This window comes from Nomascus leucogenys, chromosome 1a (genome assembly GCF_006542625.1).
Source record: "Nomascus leucogenys isolate Asia chromosome 1a, Asia_NLE_v1, whole genome shotgun sequence".
Classification (NCBI taxonomy): Eukaryota; Metazoa; Chordata; class Mammalia; order Primates; family Hylobatidae; genus Nomascus; species Nomascus leucogenys.
The window spans coordinates 80,316,754-80,335,417 of record NC_044381.1 but is presented as its reverse complement, the minus strand read 5'-3'; the positions used below and the strand labels follow the sequence as shown (position 1 = coordinate 80,335,417).

Here is an 18,664-nt window from a genome sequence, read left to right as displayed (position 1 = left end):
TTATCCCTCTTTTTCATTGTAGCCATCCAATGAGTATCTCCTTGTTAGTTGGGTTTTCTTTTCTTTTCTTTTTTTCTGAGATGGAGTCTTGCTCTGTTGCCTAGGCTGTAGTGCAGTGGTGCGATCTCGGCTCACTGCAAACTCCATCTCCCAGGTTCAAGCAATTCTTCTGCCTCAGCCTCCCGAGTAGCTGGGATTACAGGCATACGCCGGCATGCCTGGCTAATTTTTGTATTTTTAGTGGAGACAGGATTTCACCATGTTGGCCAGGCTGATCTCAAACCCCTGACCTCGTGATCTACCCCCTCGGTCTCCAACAGTGCTGGGATTACAGGCGTGAGCCAGGGTTTGCTTTTCTGTAATGATCAATAAAATAGAGCACTTTTCATGTGTTTATTGACCATTTGTATACTTTCTTTGCGATTTAGCTATTAAATAAAATCCTTTGTCCATTTTTAAACTGGGTTATTTGTCTTATTGTTGAGCTTTTAAAGTTCTTTTTTCTTGTTGTTTGTTTTGTTTTTTTTTTTGTTTTTGAGACAGAGTCTTTCTCTGCTGCTCAGGCTGAAGTGCAGTGGCATGATCATGGCTCAGTGCAGCCTTGATCTCCTGGGGCTCAGGTGATTCTCCCACTTGAGCCTCCCAAATACCTGGGACTACAGGCACGTGCCACCAAACCTGGCTAATCTTTGAATTTCTTTGTAGAGACAGGATTTTGCCATGTTGCCAAGACTGGTCTCAAACTCCTGGGCACAAGCGATCCACCTGCCCCTGCCTCGCAAAGTGCTGAGATTGTAGGCGTGAGCCACCATGCCTGGCCTAAAAGTTCTTTATATATTGTGGATGCTAGTCCCTTATCAGACATATGGTTTATAAATACAGTTGACCCTTGAACAGTGCAGAGATTAGGGGCAGTGAACCCCTGAGCAGCTGAAAATTATATGTATAACTTGACTTTCTAGAAACCTAACTACAAATAGCCTGCTGTTGACAGGAAGCCTTACTGATAACATAAACAGTTGAATAACACATATTTTGTATGTTATCTGTGCTATATACTATGTTCTTACAATAAAGCAAGCTAGAGAAAAGAATATGTTAAGAAAATCATAAAGAAGAGGAAATACATTTTCTATTCATTAATGGGAGGTAGGTCATCATAAAGATCTTCATCCTTGTGGTCTTCGCATTGAGTAGGCTGAGGAGGTTGGGAGGAAGGGGAAGGGTTGGTCTTGTTGTCTCAGGGTAGCAAGAGTGGAAGAAAAAAAGTTTTTTGTTTTTTTTTAAATTGAGACGGAGTCTTGGTTTGTCTCCCATGCTGGAGTGCAGTGGTGCAATCTCAGCTCACTGCAACCTCTGCCTCCTGGGTTCGAGCAATTCTCCTGCCTCAGCCTCCCAAGTAGCTAGGATTACAGGCACCCATCACCACACCCAGCTAATTTTTGTATTTTTAGTAGAGACAGGATTTCACCATGTTGGCCAGGCTGGTCTCAAACTCCTGACCTCAAGTAAACTACCTGCCTCAGCCTCCCAAGGTGCTGGGATTACAGGGGTGAGCCATTACGCCTGGCCAAGAGCGGAAGAAAATTTTCATGTAAGTGAACTTGCACAGTTCAAACCTGTGTTGTTCAGGGTCAGCTGCATCTTCTCCCAGCATATGCATTCTCTCTTTTCACTTTCTTGATGGTGTCCTTTGAAGCATGAATGGTTTCAATTTGGGAGAAGTCTAATTTATTTGTTTGTTGCTTATGGTTTGGGGTCATATCTAAGAAATATCACCTAATCTAGGGTTATAAAGATTTATTCTTCTAATTGTTTTATAATTTAGCTCTTAACTTTAGGTTGATTGTCCATTTTGAGTTAATCTGAGTGTATGTTGTGAGGTAGAGGTTCAACTTACTCTTTTGCATGTGGATATCCTGTTGTCCAGCACCGTTTGTTGAAAATACTATTCTTTCCCACATGAAATGACTTGGCATTCTTGTTGAAAATCAGTTGACCATAAATGTGAGGGCTTACTTTTGGCTCTCAATTCTATTCCATTAATCTATATGTCTGTCTTTATGCCAGTACCACACTGTCTTGATTACTGTATTTTGGACTAAGTTTTGAAACAGAGAAGTGTGAATCTTTCAAGTTTTGTTTCCCTCGAGAGTATTTTGGCTCTTCTGGTTCTCTTACATTTCCATATAAATTTTAGGATCAACTTGTCAATGATACAAAAACAAAGCAGCTGGAATTTTTGATAGAGATTGAGTTGAATCTGTTGTGCTCACTGGCATTTGGCTGAAACTTTAGCTTGTTACCTCTTTTGAGCTAGTTGCGTGGACCTCATTTTGAGCACATAGATGTGATGTTATCAGGATTTGGTTATTAACTTTAGATTACAAGTGTTTGGGAACTTAAACATGTTATTCACAGCCAGGTGTGGTGGCTCACACCTCTAATCCCAGCACTTTGGGAGGCTGAGGCGGGTGGATCACCTGAGTTCAGGAGTTTGAGACTAGCCTGACGAATATGGTGAAACCCCGTCTCTACTAAAAATACAAAAAATTAGCTGGGCACGGTGGTAGGTGCCTTTAGTCCCAGCTAGTCGGGAGGCTGAGACAGGAGAATTGCTTGCCTGAACACAGGAGGCGGAGGTTGCAGTGAGCCGAAATCATGCCACTGCACTCCAGACTGGGCAACATAGCAAGACTCCATCTCAAAAAAAAAAAAGTTATTCACATATAACATACATACAGAAATAATCAATGTTCACTTCGTTGACTATTTACAGGGTGAGCACACCTACATAACGAGAGTCTGGATCTAAAAATGACCATTGCCAGTATCATTGAGACTTTGATGTTTGCTTTGATTCAGGTTTTTTCGTTTCCCTAGCTGTTCTAGTAGAGCTGAAGGCTTATCCTTTTTTTTTTTTTTTTTTTTTTTTTAAAGACCGAATCTTGCTCTGTGGCCCAGGCTGGAGTGCAATGGCGTGATCTCAGCTCGCTGTAACCTCCGCCTCCTGGGTTCAAGTGATTCTCCTGCCTCAGCCTTCTGAGTAGCTGGGATTACAGGCGCCCGCCACCACACCTGGCTAATTTTTGTATTTTTACTAGAGACGGGGTTTCACCATGTTGGCCAGGCTGGTCTTAAACTCCTGACCTCAGGTGATCCGCCTGCCTCGGCCTCCCCAGGTGCTGGGATTACAGGCGTGAGTCACCACGCACAGTCAGCTTATTTTAACTGTGTGTTTGGAATATCAGTAGGTAGCATAGTGCAGTGGTTGAGATATGGACTTTTGGCCTCAACCGTTGGGGTTCAAATTCTAGCTTTACCACCTATTAGCTGTGCGACCGTGGGCACGTTACTTAACCCTATGTGCCCCAGTTTCCTCTTCTGTAAAAAGGGGACAAAACTACCTCATTGGGAGGATTAATATGTAGATTGCTTGGAAAATTGCCTGATGATCACAGTAAGTGCCATATGTGTATTAGCTATTATTCATATTATTACTTTTATTGTTGTTATTTTTTTTTTGCATTTGTATTTCTTTAGTGGAATATAAGCTCCTTGTCTGACTTGTTTATCATGATATGCCCAAAGACTAGCACTGTGCCTGGCACATAATAGATATTCAACACATTTTTTGAGGAAGGAAGGAGGGGATTTTAAATAATAGAATTCCTAAATCCTTTTCTGAAACTGCCTTTGACAGCTATAATGTCTTTCATTTACAACAGCTTCTGGAGCTATTTGACAGCGAAGACCCTCGGGAACGGGACTACTTAAAAACAGTCTTACACAGAATTTATGGCAAGTTTCTTGGTCTTAGAGCATTTATCCGAAAACAGATTAACAATATTTTTCTAAGGTAAGTGGAGGGTGATGGGGGAAGAAGGAGAAGCAAAGTTGGTGTTTTTATGGAAGTATTAAGTAAATCTCAAATATCTGAAAACAGTGTACTGACTTCTCTTTCTCCCTTTCTGCCTGCCTGCCTTCATTCTACTGACTCTCCTCCCTCTCCCTCTACCCCCTCCCCCCTCCCCTCCTCCCCTGTCTTCTCCTCTCCTCCCCCATCTTCTCCTCCCACCCTCCTCCTCCTCCTCCTCCTCTTTTCCTCTTCCTCTCCCTCCTCCCCCCACTCCTTCTTCTCTACCCCTCCTCTCCCCCTACTTTCCCCCTCCTCTTCCTTCTCCCCTGCTTTTCTCCTCCCTCATCTCCTCCTCCTCTCTCCCTCCCTCTCTTCCTCTCCTCCCCCCTCTCCTCCTCTCCTGCCCCCTCCCCCTTCTCCTCTTTTCCTCCCTCTCCTCCTCTCTTCCCCCACCTCTCCCTCCCCCATCTTCCCCGCTCTCCTCCTCTCTTCCCCCTTCTCCTCTCCTCCCCCCTCTCCTCCTCTGTTCCATCCTTTTCTCCCCCTCCCCCTTCTCCTCCTCTCTTCCCCTCATCTCTCCCCCATCTCCTCCTCTCTTCCTCCCTCCTTCTCCCTTCTCCCTCTGCTCCTCCTCTCTTCCACCCTCTCCTCCTCTCCTTCCCCCTCTTCTCCCCTCTCTCCTCTTCTCTCCCCATCTTCTCCTCCCTCTCCTTTCTTCCCCCATCTCTCCCCCGTCTCCTCTCTTCCCCTCTGTCCTCCTCTCTTCCCTCCTCTCCTCCTCCTCTCTTCCCCCCTCCTCCTCCTCCCCCTCTCTTACCCCTTCTCCTCCCTCTCCTCCTCTCTTCCCCACTCTCCTCCTCCTCCCCTTCTCCTCCTCCTCCCCTTCTCCTCCTCCTCCCCTTCTCCTCCTCCTCCTCCCCTTCTCCTCCTCTTCCTCCCCCTCCTCCTCTTTCTCCTCTTCTCCTGCCCCACCTCCTCCTCTTTTTATCCCTTCCTTCTCCTCCTTCTCTCCTCCTTTCTCCTCCTCTTTCTCCTCTTCTCTCAGGTTTGTTTATGAAACAGAACACTTCAATGGTGTAGCTGAACTGCTGGAAATATTAGGAAGGTGAGCACGGTTTTTCCAATTGCTAATCTCAGATGAATGTTATTTTAAAAATTAGTTTCAGGTGGCACCAAGATAGGCTCACCTAGTTCTCTTGCTGTATGTACATTGGGTCTCTCTCATTTGTGCCTGTTAACATATTTTCCAACTGATTCTACAAGACACAATTTCCTGTTCCCCTTGTTCCACAATTATGCATTGCCAGTTCCACTGGAATGACTGAAAGAGCTAACAGTTCATTCATTACTAGAAAGATGATACATCTGATTGTGGTCAGGCTAGTTACTCCAAAACATCTTATTCTCATTAGTTTTTAGGCTATCTGGCCCTTTGCCTTATCTGTTGAAAGCAAGTTTATAATAAATTGGAAAGATTGCCATTTTCAAAGGAGTTGTATATCCAGGTATAGTGCTTGAACAGCTGCAGCCTGGAGTAGTGGAGTGAATTGGAAAGAGCTGTGGTGTAAGTTTCTACACACCAGGGAGGATAATGTAGCTGGACAATATGATTACTTAATCTTTTCTCCTAATATGAAGAGACAAAGAAGGTGGAGTCACACGGCTTTCTCTTAGTGATTTGCCTAGGCTGGGCAGAGGTTTCAGGAATGAGGAAGAATGATGTCTGGAAATGGAAAAGGTCATATTTAAGGCGGAAGCAAGCAAGGCGGGCCATTATTTGGAGAAGGAAAAGGGAGGGAAAATAAAGGGTTTTGATAAAGAACCTTTGGAAACCATCTGACCAATTTTAGGAGCACAGGAGCCTTTGTTGGGTGATCAGAAGCAAATTTTCTTCTCTTAAATTTCCTTCCAACTTATTGTATTCCTTGAGTCATTAAGAAATCCTGGCTGGGTGTGGTGGCTCACGCCTATTATCCCAGCACTTTGGGAGGCCGAGGTGGGCGGATCACTTGCAGTTAAGAGTTCTAGACCAGTCTGGACAATATGGTGAAACTCCTTCTCTACTAAAAATACAAAAAAATTAGCCAGGCATGGTGGTGGGTGCCTGTAATCCCAGCTACTTGGGAGGCTAAGGCTTGGGAATAGCTTGAATCCTGGAGGTGAAGGTTGCAGTGAGCTGAGTGAGATTGGGCCACTGCACTCCAGCCTGGGCAATAGAGCAAGATGACTCTGTCTCAAAAAAAAAAAAAAAAAAAAAAAAAAAAAAAAAAAATTCTGAATGCCACTGGGGTGGGTATTATGTTGTTTTGTACAAACAAACTGATTAAGTTTAATTAATATCACAAGAACAGTTTGTCTCAGTTTAACTTGTTGTGGTAACATTGCTAATTTGTGTCTCTTTTTTCTCCCTAGTATTATCAATGGCTTTGCTTTACCTCTTAAGGCAGAACACAAACAGTTTTTGGTGAAAGTATTGATCCCCTTACACACTGTCAGGAGCTTATCACTCTTCCATGCACAGGTAGGAGGATTTTGTACAACTACTTTTAGAAGCAAAATAAAAAGTTTGCAAACTCATTGTTTTTTTGATACTGATATAGCCTTCATTTTTTTTTTTTTTTGAGACGGAGTCTTGCTCTGTCGCCTAGGCTGGAGTGCAGTGGCACAGTCTTGGCTCACTGCAGCCTCTGCCTCCTGGGTTCAAGCGATTCTTCTGCCTCAGCCTCCCGAGTAGCTGTGACTACAGGTGCACACCACCATGCCTGGCTAATTTTTGTATTTTTAGTAAAGACGGGGTTTCACCATGTTGGCCAAGATGGTCTGGGTCTTCTGACCTCGTGATCTGCCCACCTTGGCCTCCCAAAGTGCTGGGACTACAGAGGTGTGAGCCACGGCGCCGGGCCTGTAGCCTTCGTTCCTAAAGGAAAGAGACTTATTAAAGTTTAAAATACTCCCTGAGGGAAATAAAAATGTATGCATTTTTTTCTATGCACAGTAGAATCATGGAAATATTTTTAAAGTGGGAGGAGCCCTTGTTTGGTCATTTTACTTTACAGAGAACTTAGATGACTTTCCCAAGTGCACACAATAGCATACTGAACCTATTACATATAATAAAATGCACAGGAGCTTAGCAGATGTAGATCTTTGGACTATGTAATCATGTTTTAATGTTCTTGAATATTTTGTTCCATCCTACTTTGTGTTAGTCTGTCAGTTGCCCTTTTTGCCTCCTGTTCTAGGTCGCTCACCATGTCTTTATCACTTTCTACGCACAAGCACTCTCACAAGTAAACAAATCAATCAGTATTTTCACATTTTTTTTCCTTTAAGCCTTCCTCACTTTAAAAAGCATACCCTGTCTTGTCCCCATTCTAATTTTTGTTCTAACACTGCCTTGCATGGTCACCATGTCACGGGGGGTAGATAAATTATTGAGTAGTATTTTAAATTTTGGATAGGAAAATTTTAAATACTGCTAGACTCTTGACTCCCTCTTCCCCACATTGGGAAGGTTTTGAGTTTGCATAAAAACGTGACACATTTTTCTAAGCACTGTTCCTTTTTAAATGTGAAATTCTGTATTTCGAGGAAAAATTAATCCATATGTTTCTAATTTAGAACACCATCAAAATGTTCTTTTGCGAGGGTGGTTTTCTTGTCCGAGAATCTTTACAAGCCCTTTTACAAATCTTGCCTTTGGTTTTTGAAATGGGATATCATATCTCATGATTATTATTTTAAACAATCTTACTTAGATGTGTTAGTACCAGATGTAGAACTATTCTTACATTTCTCCAGGTTCTGATTGGCAGGTACAACCTTTTATCTCCTCGTGAAACTGCTTTAGTTTGCATGTGCCATTTCAGGCAATTGGCAAAGTTTTTATTAAGTGCTTACTTCCCATAGAGGACTCTTACGGACCTACAGTAAAACTCAGTACCGTTGATATTAGCAAATAGAGAAAGGAAGCCCCTGAGATGTAGCTGAAAGTGTATGTAGGTGAAATAATTCCACAATATGCTGAGTGTGATGTCTCACCTCTGCTTTTCATTAGCTGCATACTTCATGTCCTAATACTCTTTTTTAAAGAAAAGTTCCCTGGAGCCATGTTAATATTAGTCTTTGGCTTGAAAATGTAGTTTCTTATTTTACTTTATATAGATTTTATGATAATTAAAATGAATTGAATGTGAAGTTATTAAAACCAGTCTGGAAACCTTTTAGGAAGTTTTAATAGTATATCTTTTGAGCCCTTACTGTATAGAATTTAAAATTTTGCCTTTTATTTTATTTTTTACTCAGCTGGCATATTGTATAGTACAGTTTCTGGAGAAAGATCCTTCACTCACAGAACCAGTAAGTCTTTTTTCCATAATTTCAAAAACTTAAGAAAAATTACCTTTCCCAGAAGTATATATGAAAAAATTAAATGCCATTTGTTTTTCTCCTTTTCATTTTAGGTTATTAGGGGGTTAATGAAATTTTGGCCTAAAACATGTAGTCAAAAAGAGGTAAGTGCTTACTGTCAGAGAGTGTTCATAGCTTACTGAATATTTTGCTGAGTTCCAAGGATTGGGCTAAGCATGTATAAAACTGCATCATCAGGGCTGGGCGCAGTGGCTCATGCCTGTAATCCCAGCACTTTGGGAGGCCGAGGTGGGTGGGTCACCTGGGGTTGGGAGTTCGAGACCAGCCTGACCAACATGGAGAAACCCCATCTCTACTAAAAATACAAAATTAGCCAGGCGTGGTGGTGCATGCCTGTAATCCCAGCTACCCGGGAGGCTGAGGCAGGAGAATCGCTTGAACCTGGGAGGTGGAGGCTGCAGTGAGCCGAGATGGTGCCATTGCACTCCAGCCTGGGCAACAAGAGTGAAACTCTGTCTCAAAAACAAAACAAAACTGCGTCATCTCATTTAAACCTCATTGTAACTCTATAAGGCAGGGCTGTCAAAACTCTTGTTTTACTAGTGATGAAACTGTAGAGAGGTTAAATAGCCTGCCCCAGTACACTAAGTAAGTACAGATGATTAGGCCAGAACTTGCCTCCTTGACTCCTAAACCCTGGCTTTTTATTCACTGTGCTATTCAGCCTCGGTAAGCCCAGGCCAACCCCAAATCAGGTGTCCTGTTGTGTAGTTTTGTTGATGTTCCCTTCCGAGTGGCCCCCTTCATAATATGAAGGTTTTGCTGTCACTGTACGTAGATTGTAGAGCAGCCTGCCCAAATACTCACTTTAAAGCATAGTATATATAGGTGGATCTTGCTGTGTCATCTTAGAGTAGACAACAGACCTTTAGTTTCAGCCATTCACAAATGACCCTGGGGGGTTCAGACCTACAATCATTTGTACCTTTGCTGAGAACTCACCAGGCATGTACTCCTTTGTGAGGTTGTTATGGGGTAGTACATGAGTTTCTTAGCTGGAGTTGAGCCTAACTGAGCACCAGATCTGCAGCCACTCTTCTGGAAGGTTAGCAACCATGTGGAAAACGGCTCAGAAAAAAAGATCAGCTGTTAGTTTTATATTTGGTTAAAACTTTGGGAGAAATTCCATATACATATTAACAAATGGCAAGGGTCTACTATATTTTACTTTTAGCAGAAACGCCTTCCTTCTCAAATCAGCTTCAATTCTCCAAACCCTATTTTAATTTCAGAAAGTCATTTAATTTCTTAAAATCTGTTAGATAAAATTGAAGTGTGTATTGCTACCCAGATATATCTCAAAATATGAAGGCACTGTTATTTTTCATATTTTGATTGCTCACTTTATTTTTTTCAAAGTAATTATTTTTTCATAGCTAAATACATAAACTGGTTTTTATTTATCTGTCATTTTCCCATTATATTTAAAATAATTGACTCTACTGCAGATTTGGCTCCATATTGTGATCTAAAAACTCTGTTTCTTGCGGCACCTGGTGCTGAGTTCACAAGATTCACTGTGCTCTATAGAGAGCAAGCGTGTGTGTGTGCGTGTGTGCGTGTGTGTGTGTGTGTGTGTGTGTGTGTGTGTGTGTGTTGAGAATGCGTCAGTGCATGCTCATGGGTTTAAAGTGGCACCTGCATGTGGGTGAGTCTGCTTATTTGTGTTTCTTGAACTTTTTGTTGTATTAATGAGTGCGTTCTAGAGCATTGAGCATGTAGCGGGGCTGTACGTATTTGGCAAATGACCACATTTGAACTTTTGCTCCTCCATTTAGGAGGGCCACCTTCTGGTTGTTTTTTTTTAAAAAAAAAAAAAGTTTGTGGAAAGAGAGCTGGATTACTAGTAATAGAGAGGAAAGCCCTACAGGGTCACCGTTGCTTCTCAGGGGCCGGTGCAGTGTGTGAGTGTCCCTCGTTCTGTGTAATATATATACCAAGTAGAGTATTTTTTCCAAGTATGCAGAATTTTTCCAAGTACCCCATGGTGAATTCTTTGTGGAACGAACATCTTCTAACATGGGATAATGACTGGTTCATGTATGTTTGGTTTTATGTGTAAATTTTTCTTAAAATAGTCCAAACTCTCGTTAATCTTCCTTGTTCTTACGGATTTTTTTTCATGATGTGCCTCACATCTTGTATTTTGCTTGTACTTACAGGTCATGTTCCTTGGGGAACTGGAAGAAATATTGGATGTGATTGAACCTTCACAATTTGTTAAAATCCAAGAACCTTTGTTTAAACAAATCGCCAAGTGTGTATCTAGCCCCCATTTTCAGGTTAGTAGTAAAGGGGACATGAGCCAGGGAGCATGAGTTATTTTGGTTAAATTTTATTTGTTTCAAAAGCAATGTAATGGACCCTAGCTACCTATTGTTTATTTGCTATCTCCTCACATGATGATAATTTTAATAGTGGCCAGCTTATCTGGAGCACTTGCTACCTAACAGCCACAGTAATGGTGCTTTCTCTCCAGTAACTTTAATTCTCCTAACACCCTGCAAGGACGGCATTATGTTTTTTTTAAAGACATACAGATGTGAACACTGAAGCTCAAAGTGGTCAGAAGTATTTCAGATAATTCCTAAATAAGTCGGCTGGTGGAGTTTCTCTAGTGTGTAAGAGAGAATGCTAAATAATGTTTAAGAGGAAAAGGAGAAACCCTAATATTCCGTACTACGCTAGATACTTTACGTACATTATTTATAAATGTCCCATTATCCTCTGAAGCTTTTCTAGATGAAAAACAAACAAACAAACAAGGAGGCTCGGAGAACAATTTACTGTAGGTCCCAAGTTAATAGAGAGTAGAGTCAAATTTTGATCTTTGGTGTAGCTGCTTGCTAAAGCCAGTGACCTTCCCATAGCACTGCTCTGCCTCCTCGTGGTCATTCAGGGCAACACTTTTCTGTTTTGGGGCCATGGCTGCAGTGCTGTGGAACCCACACAGGAGGGAAGAAGGGTAAACTGGGGGAGCACACGTTAGGTTTGATCCTTTGGCTGTCTCACCTAAGGCCCGTTTCATAAACCTAGACTCTGCCCATTGATTGTAAGAGATTGTTCAGACTGTGGTTCTTAGCACAGAACCAGACCTCTAACGGTGTCATTTGATGGTGGACTTTTTCCCTAAGCTGTCACTATGCTGCAGTCAGAGACACTAGCTGCTGCTGTTGTTTTGATTTCTGACCAAAAGACATGTTAGTATGTTAAAGCAGTGACTTTATGGCAGTTTAGCAGTTGTACCACAAAGCAAGAAAAAAGAAGATAGAAACCATGACAAGCCTGAGTAAAAATGGAAAAATTACAGAACAGTATATAGATATTTTGATACCACCCAGGGCCTTTAGTGCTCACACATCTGGATTGTTTACAATTATTTTTTTCAGTTTTCAGCAGGATGTTTGGCATTATGGAGGTCAAGGAACAAGTATCTTTTTAAAAATGAGCATCACCAGCTGGGCGCAGTGGCTCATGCCTGTGATCCCAGCACTTTGGGAGGCCGAGGCGGGTGGATCATGAGGTCAGGAGTTTGCAACCAGCCTGGCCAACATGGTGAAACCCCGTCTCTATTAAAAATACAAAAATTAGCTGGACGTAGTGGCAGGTGCCTTTAATCCCAACTACTCGGGAAGCTGAGGCAGGAGAATCGCTTGAAACCGGAAGGCGGAGATTGCAGTGAGCTGAGATCGCGCCATTGTACTCCAGCCTGGGCAACAAGAGCGAAACTCCATCTAAAAAAAAAAAAAAAAAGAAAGAAAAAAAAAAAAAAGAGCATCACCAGATAGGCCTAAGTGATACTCAGAAGCTTAGAAAAGAGAGGCCATGTCTTGGTCAGCTCAGGCTGCCATAACATAACACCACAGACTGGTGACTTAAATGACATTTATTTTCTCATAGCCCTGGAGGCCAGAAGTTTGAGATCAGGATGACAGCATGGTTGGTTTCTGGTGAGATCCTGCTTTCTGGCATGCAGATGGCCTTCTTGCTGTATGCTCACGTGGCCTTTCCTGGCATATGCATACAGAGAGAGGCAATCTCACTCTCTTCCTCTTCTTATAAGGCCCCTGTATTATCTGGTTAGGACCCCACCCTTATGAGCTCATGTAACCTTAATTACCTCCTAAAAGGCTTGTGTCCAAATATGGTCATGTTGGGGATTAGGACTTCAACATATGAATTGTGGAGGGGACACAATTCAATTTGTAGAAGAAAGAAAAAAGGATTTTAAATCATTTGGCAGAAGTAAAATTGCGGACAAAGGATAGAGGCTCTTCTTTATTTATTAAGTGTTCATTAATAAATGTTTGCTGGTTCATCCACAAACATTTATTAATGAATTTGCTGGTTCATCCATTTATTGAGTGGCCGCCCTATGTAGCCAGACACTTATCATTGTTTGCCTCAGGTATGGCATTAGGATCTGAGGTCTGCACACTGGTGACACTGCCTCTGTGTGTGCAGAAGGACAATGGATCCCAGGAAAGTAGTGGCTCTGTCCTATTGTCAGACACAGTAATTTTTAACTTTGCATAAACAATACCTTTCCTCTTTAAGGGGCTGGATACATACTTTTATTAGTGGGTTTACATATTAAAATGGATATATAAGAGATTAAGGAAGTTGTTCGAGTTAAATGGCAGGTAAATATTGGACTCTGGAGGAACGTCCAAAGAGACCACGGGAGGATGCCAGTAAAGAAGGAGGCACCTAGGATTTTCCTCCAACCAGTGAGAATGTTCACAACAGCCTCATTCTTACTCCTTTTTTCTCCCTCTCCTTGCCTCCTGCTTTATCTGTGTCAGCTACCTCATTTGCTTTGATGATTCCCAAACACATTGTCCTTGTCCATGCCTCTGCCCTAGTTTCCTTAATGCCCTCTACCTGGAATGCGCTTTCCTTCATCCTTCGAAGCCCAGCTTAAATGCCACTTGCCTATGTTACATTTCTTTCTTCTTTTTTTTTTGAGATGGAGTCTTGCTGTGTTGCCCAGGCTGCAGTGCAGTGGTACAGTCACAGTTCACTGCAGCATCTGCCTCCCGGGTTCAAGCGATTCTTGTGCCTCAGCCTCCCAAGTAGCTGGGACCACAGGCACGCCCCACCATGGCCAGCTAATTTTTATGTTTTTAGTAGAGATGGGGGTTTTTACCATGTTGGCCAGACTGGTCTCGAACTCCTGACCTCAAATGATCCACCCATCTTGGCCTCCCAAAGTGCTTAGATTACAGGCGTGAGCCACCACACCCAGCCCCACCTATGTTACATTTCTGCCACCCTTCTGTTTCCCAAGTCATCTGGATTGTTGATTCTACTGTTTTCCCCACCTTCCCCTGACACTTTATTCATGTATCTGATATAGCATCTGTCACAGTTTACATTGGATAGGCTTGTAGATGCCCCTTCTGCCACCAGTGTGTGAACTCTTTAGGGATAACGGAGTAAAGAGGTTAAGAATAGAGACTTTGGAATCTGCCACTTCCTAGCCATGTGACCTTGAGCCAATGGCTTCTCTCTCTGAGTCTCAGATTCTTCATCCACAAAATAGAAAAGTAATGGTACCAACTGTGCTGGTTGTGAGGAAATGAGATATTATATATGTGGGACACTTAGCACAGTGCCTGGCATATAGTGAACATGCAGTAATGATTGTTTTCTTTGTACTCTCAGGGTCTAGTGCCTAATGAGTCCCAGGGTTTTGTTTTGTTTTGTTTTTTGAACCAAGCTGAATAATGTAAATGGAAAAATTCTGATTTCTCAGTGTCTTTCGCTAGATACATCTTATACCATTTTGTTCTCTTCTAAAACACAGCTTCTTAATCTGTATAAATGAAGGAAGCCACCCCTTTTTCCCTTTTCCCCTGTAACTACCCTTTTTAGAGATTTTAGGTTTTGTTTTTGAGATGTTCCTTTGAATTCATGAAATCCACGATGAGCCAATCAGGCCCAGCAGACCAAATTAGAGCCTGCTGATAGCATGGTGGGCAGAGAAAAGGGATCTAAGAGACCAGAGAGGGTAGATGCAGCCAGTGTCCCTGAGACCAGAAACTGAGCAGACATCTCCTGGCTTGCACAGGAAGGGACCAGAAACAAACTCTGGAAGAAGCCCTAGAAGTGAGGCCCAGTCTTTACCATTTATTGTCAGTGTAACCTTGCCTACATTACTCAGTCTCCCTGAATGTCTGTGTCCTCATCTGTAAAATGAGCACAATAGTATCTCCTTCTGGGATGGTGGTAAGGATGATACATTCTACTTGCTGTGTGGGCACAGTGCCTGCCCATAGGAGGTACTTAGTAAATATTGGCCACTCTACAGGGATGGGCAACTGTGGGTGTTCCTCAGTAGCTGTGACTGAATGCTAACCATATGCTGGGCACTGGGTTCGATCTAAGTGTATGTGATGAAAAACATAAGAAAGGGGACTGGTGAGATGTGCTAAAGTGATGTCAGGAAAGTGTGGAATCAGATGACATGGGCAGAATTAGAGAAGAATATAAATTAACAGGAAAACTTCTTTTCCTTCCCTGAGTCAATGAACCACTTGAACCACTCTGGACTTTTTTTGGTGGGAGGAGAAGACATGGTCTTGCTCTGTCACCCAAGCTGGAGTTCAGTGGCATGATCTCCACTCACTGCAACCTCCGCCTCCCAGGCTCAAGCAGTCCTCCCACCTCAACCTCCCAAGTAGGTGGGACTATAGGCACATGCCACCAATCCCGGCTAATTTTTGTGTTTTTGTAGAGGTGAGGTCTTCCCATGTTACCCAGGCTGGTCTCAGACTCTTGGGCTCAAGTGATCTGCCTGCCTTGGCCTCCCAAAGTGCTGGGATTACAGGTGTGAGCCACCGTGCCTGGCCCACTTTGGAATTTTCTAAGAGATTTAAAATCCACAAACATTTAAAATGTGGGCCAGGCGTGGTGGTTCCACGCCTGTAATCCCAACACTTTGGGAGACTGAGGTGGGTGGATCACGAGGTCAGGAGATCGAGACCATCCTGGCCAACGTGGTGAAACCCCATCTCTACTAAAAATACAAAAATTAGCTAGGCGTAGTGGTGTGTGCCTGTAATCCCAGCTACTCGGGAGGCTGAGGCAGGAGAATCGCTTGAACCCGAGAGGTGGAGGTTGCAGAGAGCTGAGATCGCGCCACTAGCGAGACTCCCATCTCAAAAAAAGAAAATGAAAATGTGATTAATATTTAATTTTACTTTTAATTGAATGATTTAAAAATAGCCTTTTAAAATACTTTTGTTTGGAAAGATTTATAATTTTGTTTTATCTTTGTCTTTTTCTCTCTCTTAACATTTTATTTTTCTTTTCCCAAAGGTGGCAGAAAGAGCACTCTATTATTGGAATAATGAATACATCATGAGTTTGATAGAAGAAAACTCTAACGTCATCCTTCCCATCATGTTTTCCAGCCTTTATAGGATTTCAAAAGAACATTGGAATCCGTAGGTTTTCAGTTTCTTTCCTCCGTTCTCTTCCTCCCTTCCTCTCTTTCTTTCCCTTCAGCCTTATTATGTGCCAGATGCTGTCCTTGTTGCTGAAGACGTATGTGAAAAGATAAAATCCTTACCTTCTGGGGATTCACTGACTAGAGAAAATAAACAGATACTTTAACAAAATACCAGTTAAAATATCTGCTTACTAGACAGGCTTCTTGATCTATGAAGGTAGCAGATCTTTTGGGGAGGCACTGCAGCTGAGAGGAGAGGTGTGTAGATACTGACAGCATGGCCATGCTTAGACTGTATCTGAAAGGAATTTGGCAGGTGGATGGCATGGGGAGAGCCCTTTCAGACAGTGGGTCGATCCATCACGTTAAAAGGCACAAAGATGTAAAAAGCAGCTGTCAGTTTCTGAGACCTGTGAGTTTGGGAGGGCTGAGGCACAAGGTCTTTTGGGGAGGGTGCTAGAGGATGTGGCTAGAAAAGATTGTGGGACTCGTGTGAGCCTTCAGCAAGTAGGTGATGAGGAAGTACTGAAGGGTTGTAAGTGGGGAAGTGGTCTGACTAGGTTTGCATTTTAGTGTGATCTATTTCTTAACAGCCAACTCAGTCGCTATGTGTATCTCTTAGAAAGGAAGAAGTTTAAAATCATGAAGGGAAGTTTAACATCCAGCTCTATGAAAGTTAAAGCATTCTGAATTTGAATGCCTTTAGATTTTTCTCTGTGGAATAGAAGGAAAATTTAATGTGGCATTTAAAAATTGGGAGATACAATTCAGTATATTCATAGTGTTTATCTTTAAAAATTTTGCATGTAATTATAAAATATCACATTTCTCATTTTTCAAATTTGCCTAATTATATTAATAGAACTTGTAAAAATAAGGAGCTGATAAACAGTTAAGTCCCTTTATACAGAAAGTCTCTTGAGGACCTAGAGAATGGTTCTAGCAAGTGGCTGTAACTACTCAGTATACTACATCTGGTGCTTTCCCACCACTGCCCTTGGGGGGAAGGTCATTCTGGAACCTTAACAGAAAAGAACTTAAATTTTCCTTTTAATGGCACAAGGCAGAAGCTACACAGCAAGTGTACTTTCTTGTAAATGTTTTGGAAACATCAGACTCGTGGTTTATTTAATATATGGCTAATTTTTACCAATGCATTTTTCAGTGGTATTAGGAGCATGTTTGTTGCAGAACGGAAGCAACGGATATTTTTGCAAAAGGAAAAGCTATTTAGACTCTAGTCTGAAGCTATCAAGCCTATCATAACCTTGTCCTCACATTGCCCAAGAGCTAATTCTTGTCAAGCATGGGCTACCATTTTACCATTTTGGCTGTTTAGCTGTATAGTGTCCCATAGCTAATAGCAACCATTCTAGGTTGCCAGTTATCTTATCAGCATATATTTTGGGTCAGCAAGACTGGTGCAGATCAGAGCTAGATAATTAATTCATATTGAACCACCCAACCTACATGAGGGCTTGATTTCATTTCTTTGGATAAGAATAATTTATATATATACACATATAATATATATCTAACATTTGTTTCTATGGAAGTAGCTTCTGATTTTGATGAATTATGTGTTATTTAGAAAATAGAATTCTATGCAAATTCAGGCGTCTAAGGTTAGTGCTATCACAGATGCTTATTTTAGGGTGAAGTTGCTTTACTATTATACTTGCCTTTTTATTAAATGAAATTATCAAATGCCTACAGGCAGCTCTATTCTGGGTGCCAATAATTAGAAGGGCAGGCCGGGTGTGGTGGCTCACGCCTATAATCCCATCACTTTGGGAGGCCGAGGCAGGCGGATCACCTGAGGTTGGGAGTTCCAGAACAGCCTGACCAACATGGAGAAACCTCGTCTCTACTAAAAATACAAAATTAGCCAGGCGTGGTGGCTTGCTTCTGTAATCCCAGCTACCCAGGAGACTGAGGCAGGAGAATTGCTTGAACCCAGGAGGTTGCGGTTGCGGTGAGCCAAGATGGTGCCATTGCACTCCAGCCTGGGCAACAAGAGCGAAACTCTGTCGCAAAAAAAAAAAAAAAAAAAAATTAGAAGGGCAAAGTTAGATTTTTTTCTTCTAGTTCTACCACCCCTCAGAAAATTATCTTGCCTTGAAATCTCTTGATTTGGAAATGAACTGTAGGTCATTTTCAGTTGTTCCAACTAAAAAAGGATACAGACAATGTGCAGTACAAGAAATCATTCAGACAAAAGTTGTGCTTTTGCTTTCTTCATTCAGTATCCCATTTTATAAGACTAACTAACACGCTCCCTTTTTTCTGTGCTTTCCAGGGCTATTGTAGCGTTGGTGTACAATGTGTTGAAGGCATTTATGGAAATGAACAGCACCATGTTTGACGAGCTGACAGCCACATACAAGTCAGATCGTCAGCGGTAACTTTTTAAAGCTTTTTTGTCAGCTGTGCATAAAATTATTGAGTTTTTTCCTTGCTCTTTGCTGAAGTTGCCTAATTGTACCCCAAATCTTAAGCAGCACAATTTTGTTTACAGTCATGCATTGCTTAACAACCAGTATATGTTCTGAGAAATGCATCCTTAGGCAATTGTATTGTGTGAACATCATAAGTATACAGTAATTACACAAACCTAGATGGTATAGCCTACTGTGACACACCTGAGCTATGTGGTATTGCCTGTTCTTCTCAGGCTACAAACCTGTACAGCGTGTTACCGTGGTGAATACCGTAGCCAATTGTAACACAAATCACTAGGCAGTAGGCCTTTTTCAACCCTGTTAAAATTTTATGGGACCACCATGGTATATGTGGTCTGTGTTGACCGAAATGTTGTTATTCGGCACATGACTGTATTTATATATTCATTTTTGCACGCTTATTAACTGTGTCTTTATTACTGTGCCACTGAGTAACAAAGCTTTGTGACACTGTCA

The 18,664-nt window shown here is 42.1% G+C and overlaps 1 protein-coding gene across 2 annotated transcripts in view; it reads left to right on the top strand.

Moving 5' to 3' along the window:
• PPP2R5E (protein phosphatase 2 regulatory subunit B'epsilon) overlaps positions 1-18,664 on the top strand; it is a 178,470-nt gene that overhangs the window by 149,687 nt on the left and 10,119 nt on the right. For both annotated transcript variants that reach the window (XM_030811884.1, XM_030811876.1), the window contains exons 6-13: positions 3,729-3,859; positions 4,905-4,964; positions 6,272-6,380; positions 8,165-8,218; positions 8,323-8,373; positions 10,453-10,572; positions 15,614-15,741; positions 18,046-18,147. In XM_030811884.1, coding sequence (XP_030667744.1) covers positions 3,729-3,859; positions 4,905-4,964; positions 6,272-6,380; positions 8,165-8,218; positions 8,323-8,373; positions 10,453-10,572; positions 15,614-15,741; positions 18,046-18,147 — 755 coding nt within the window. The remainder of the gene's footprint in view (positions 1-3,728; positions 3,860-4,904; positions 4,965-6,271; positions 6,381-8,164; positions 8,219-8,322; positions 8,374-10,452; positions 10,573-15,613; positions 15,742-18,045; positions 18,148-18,664) is intronic.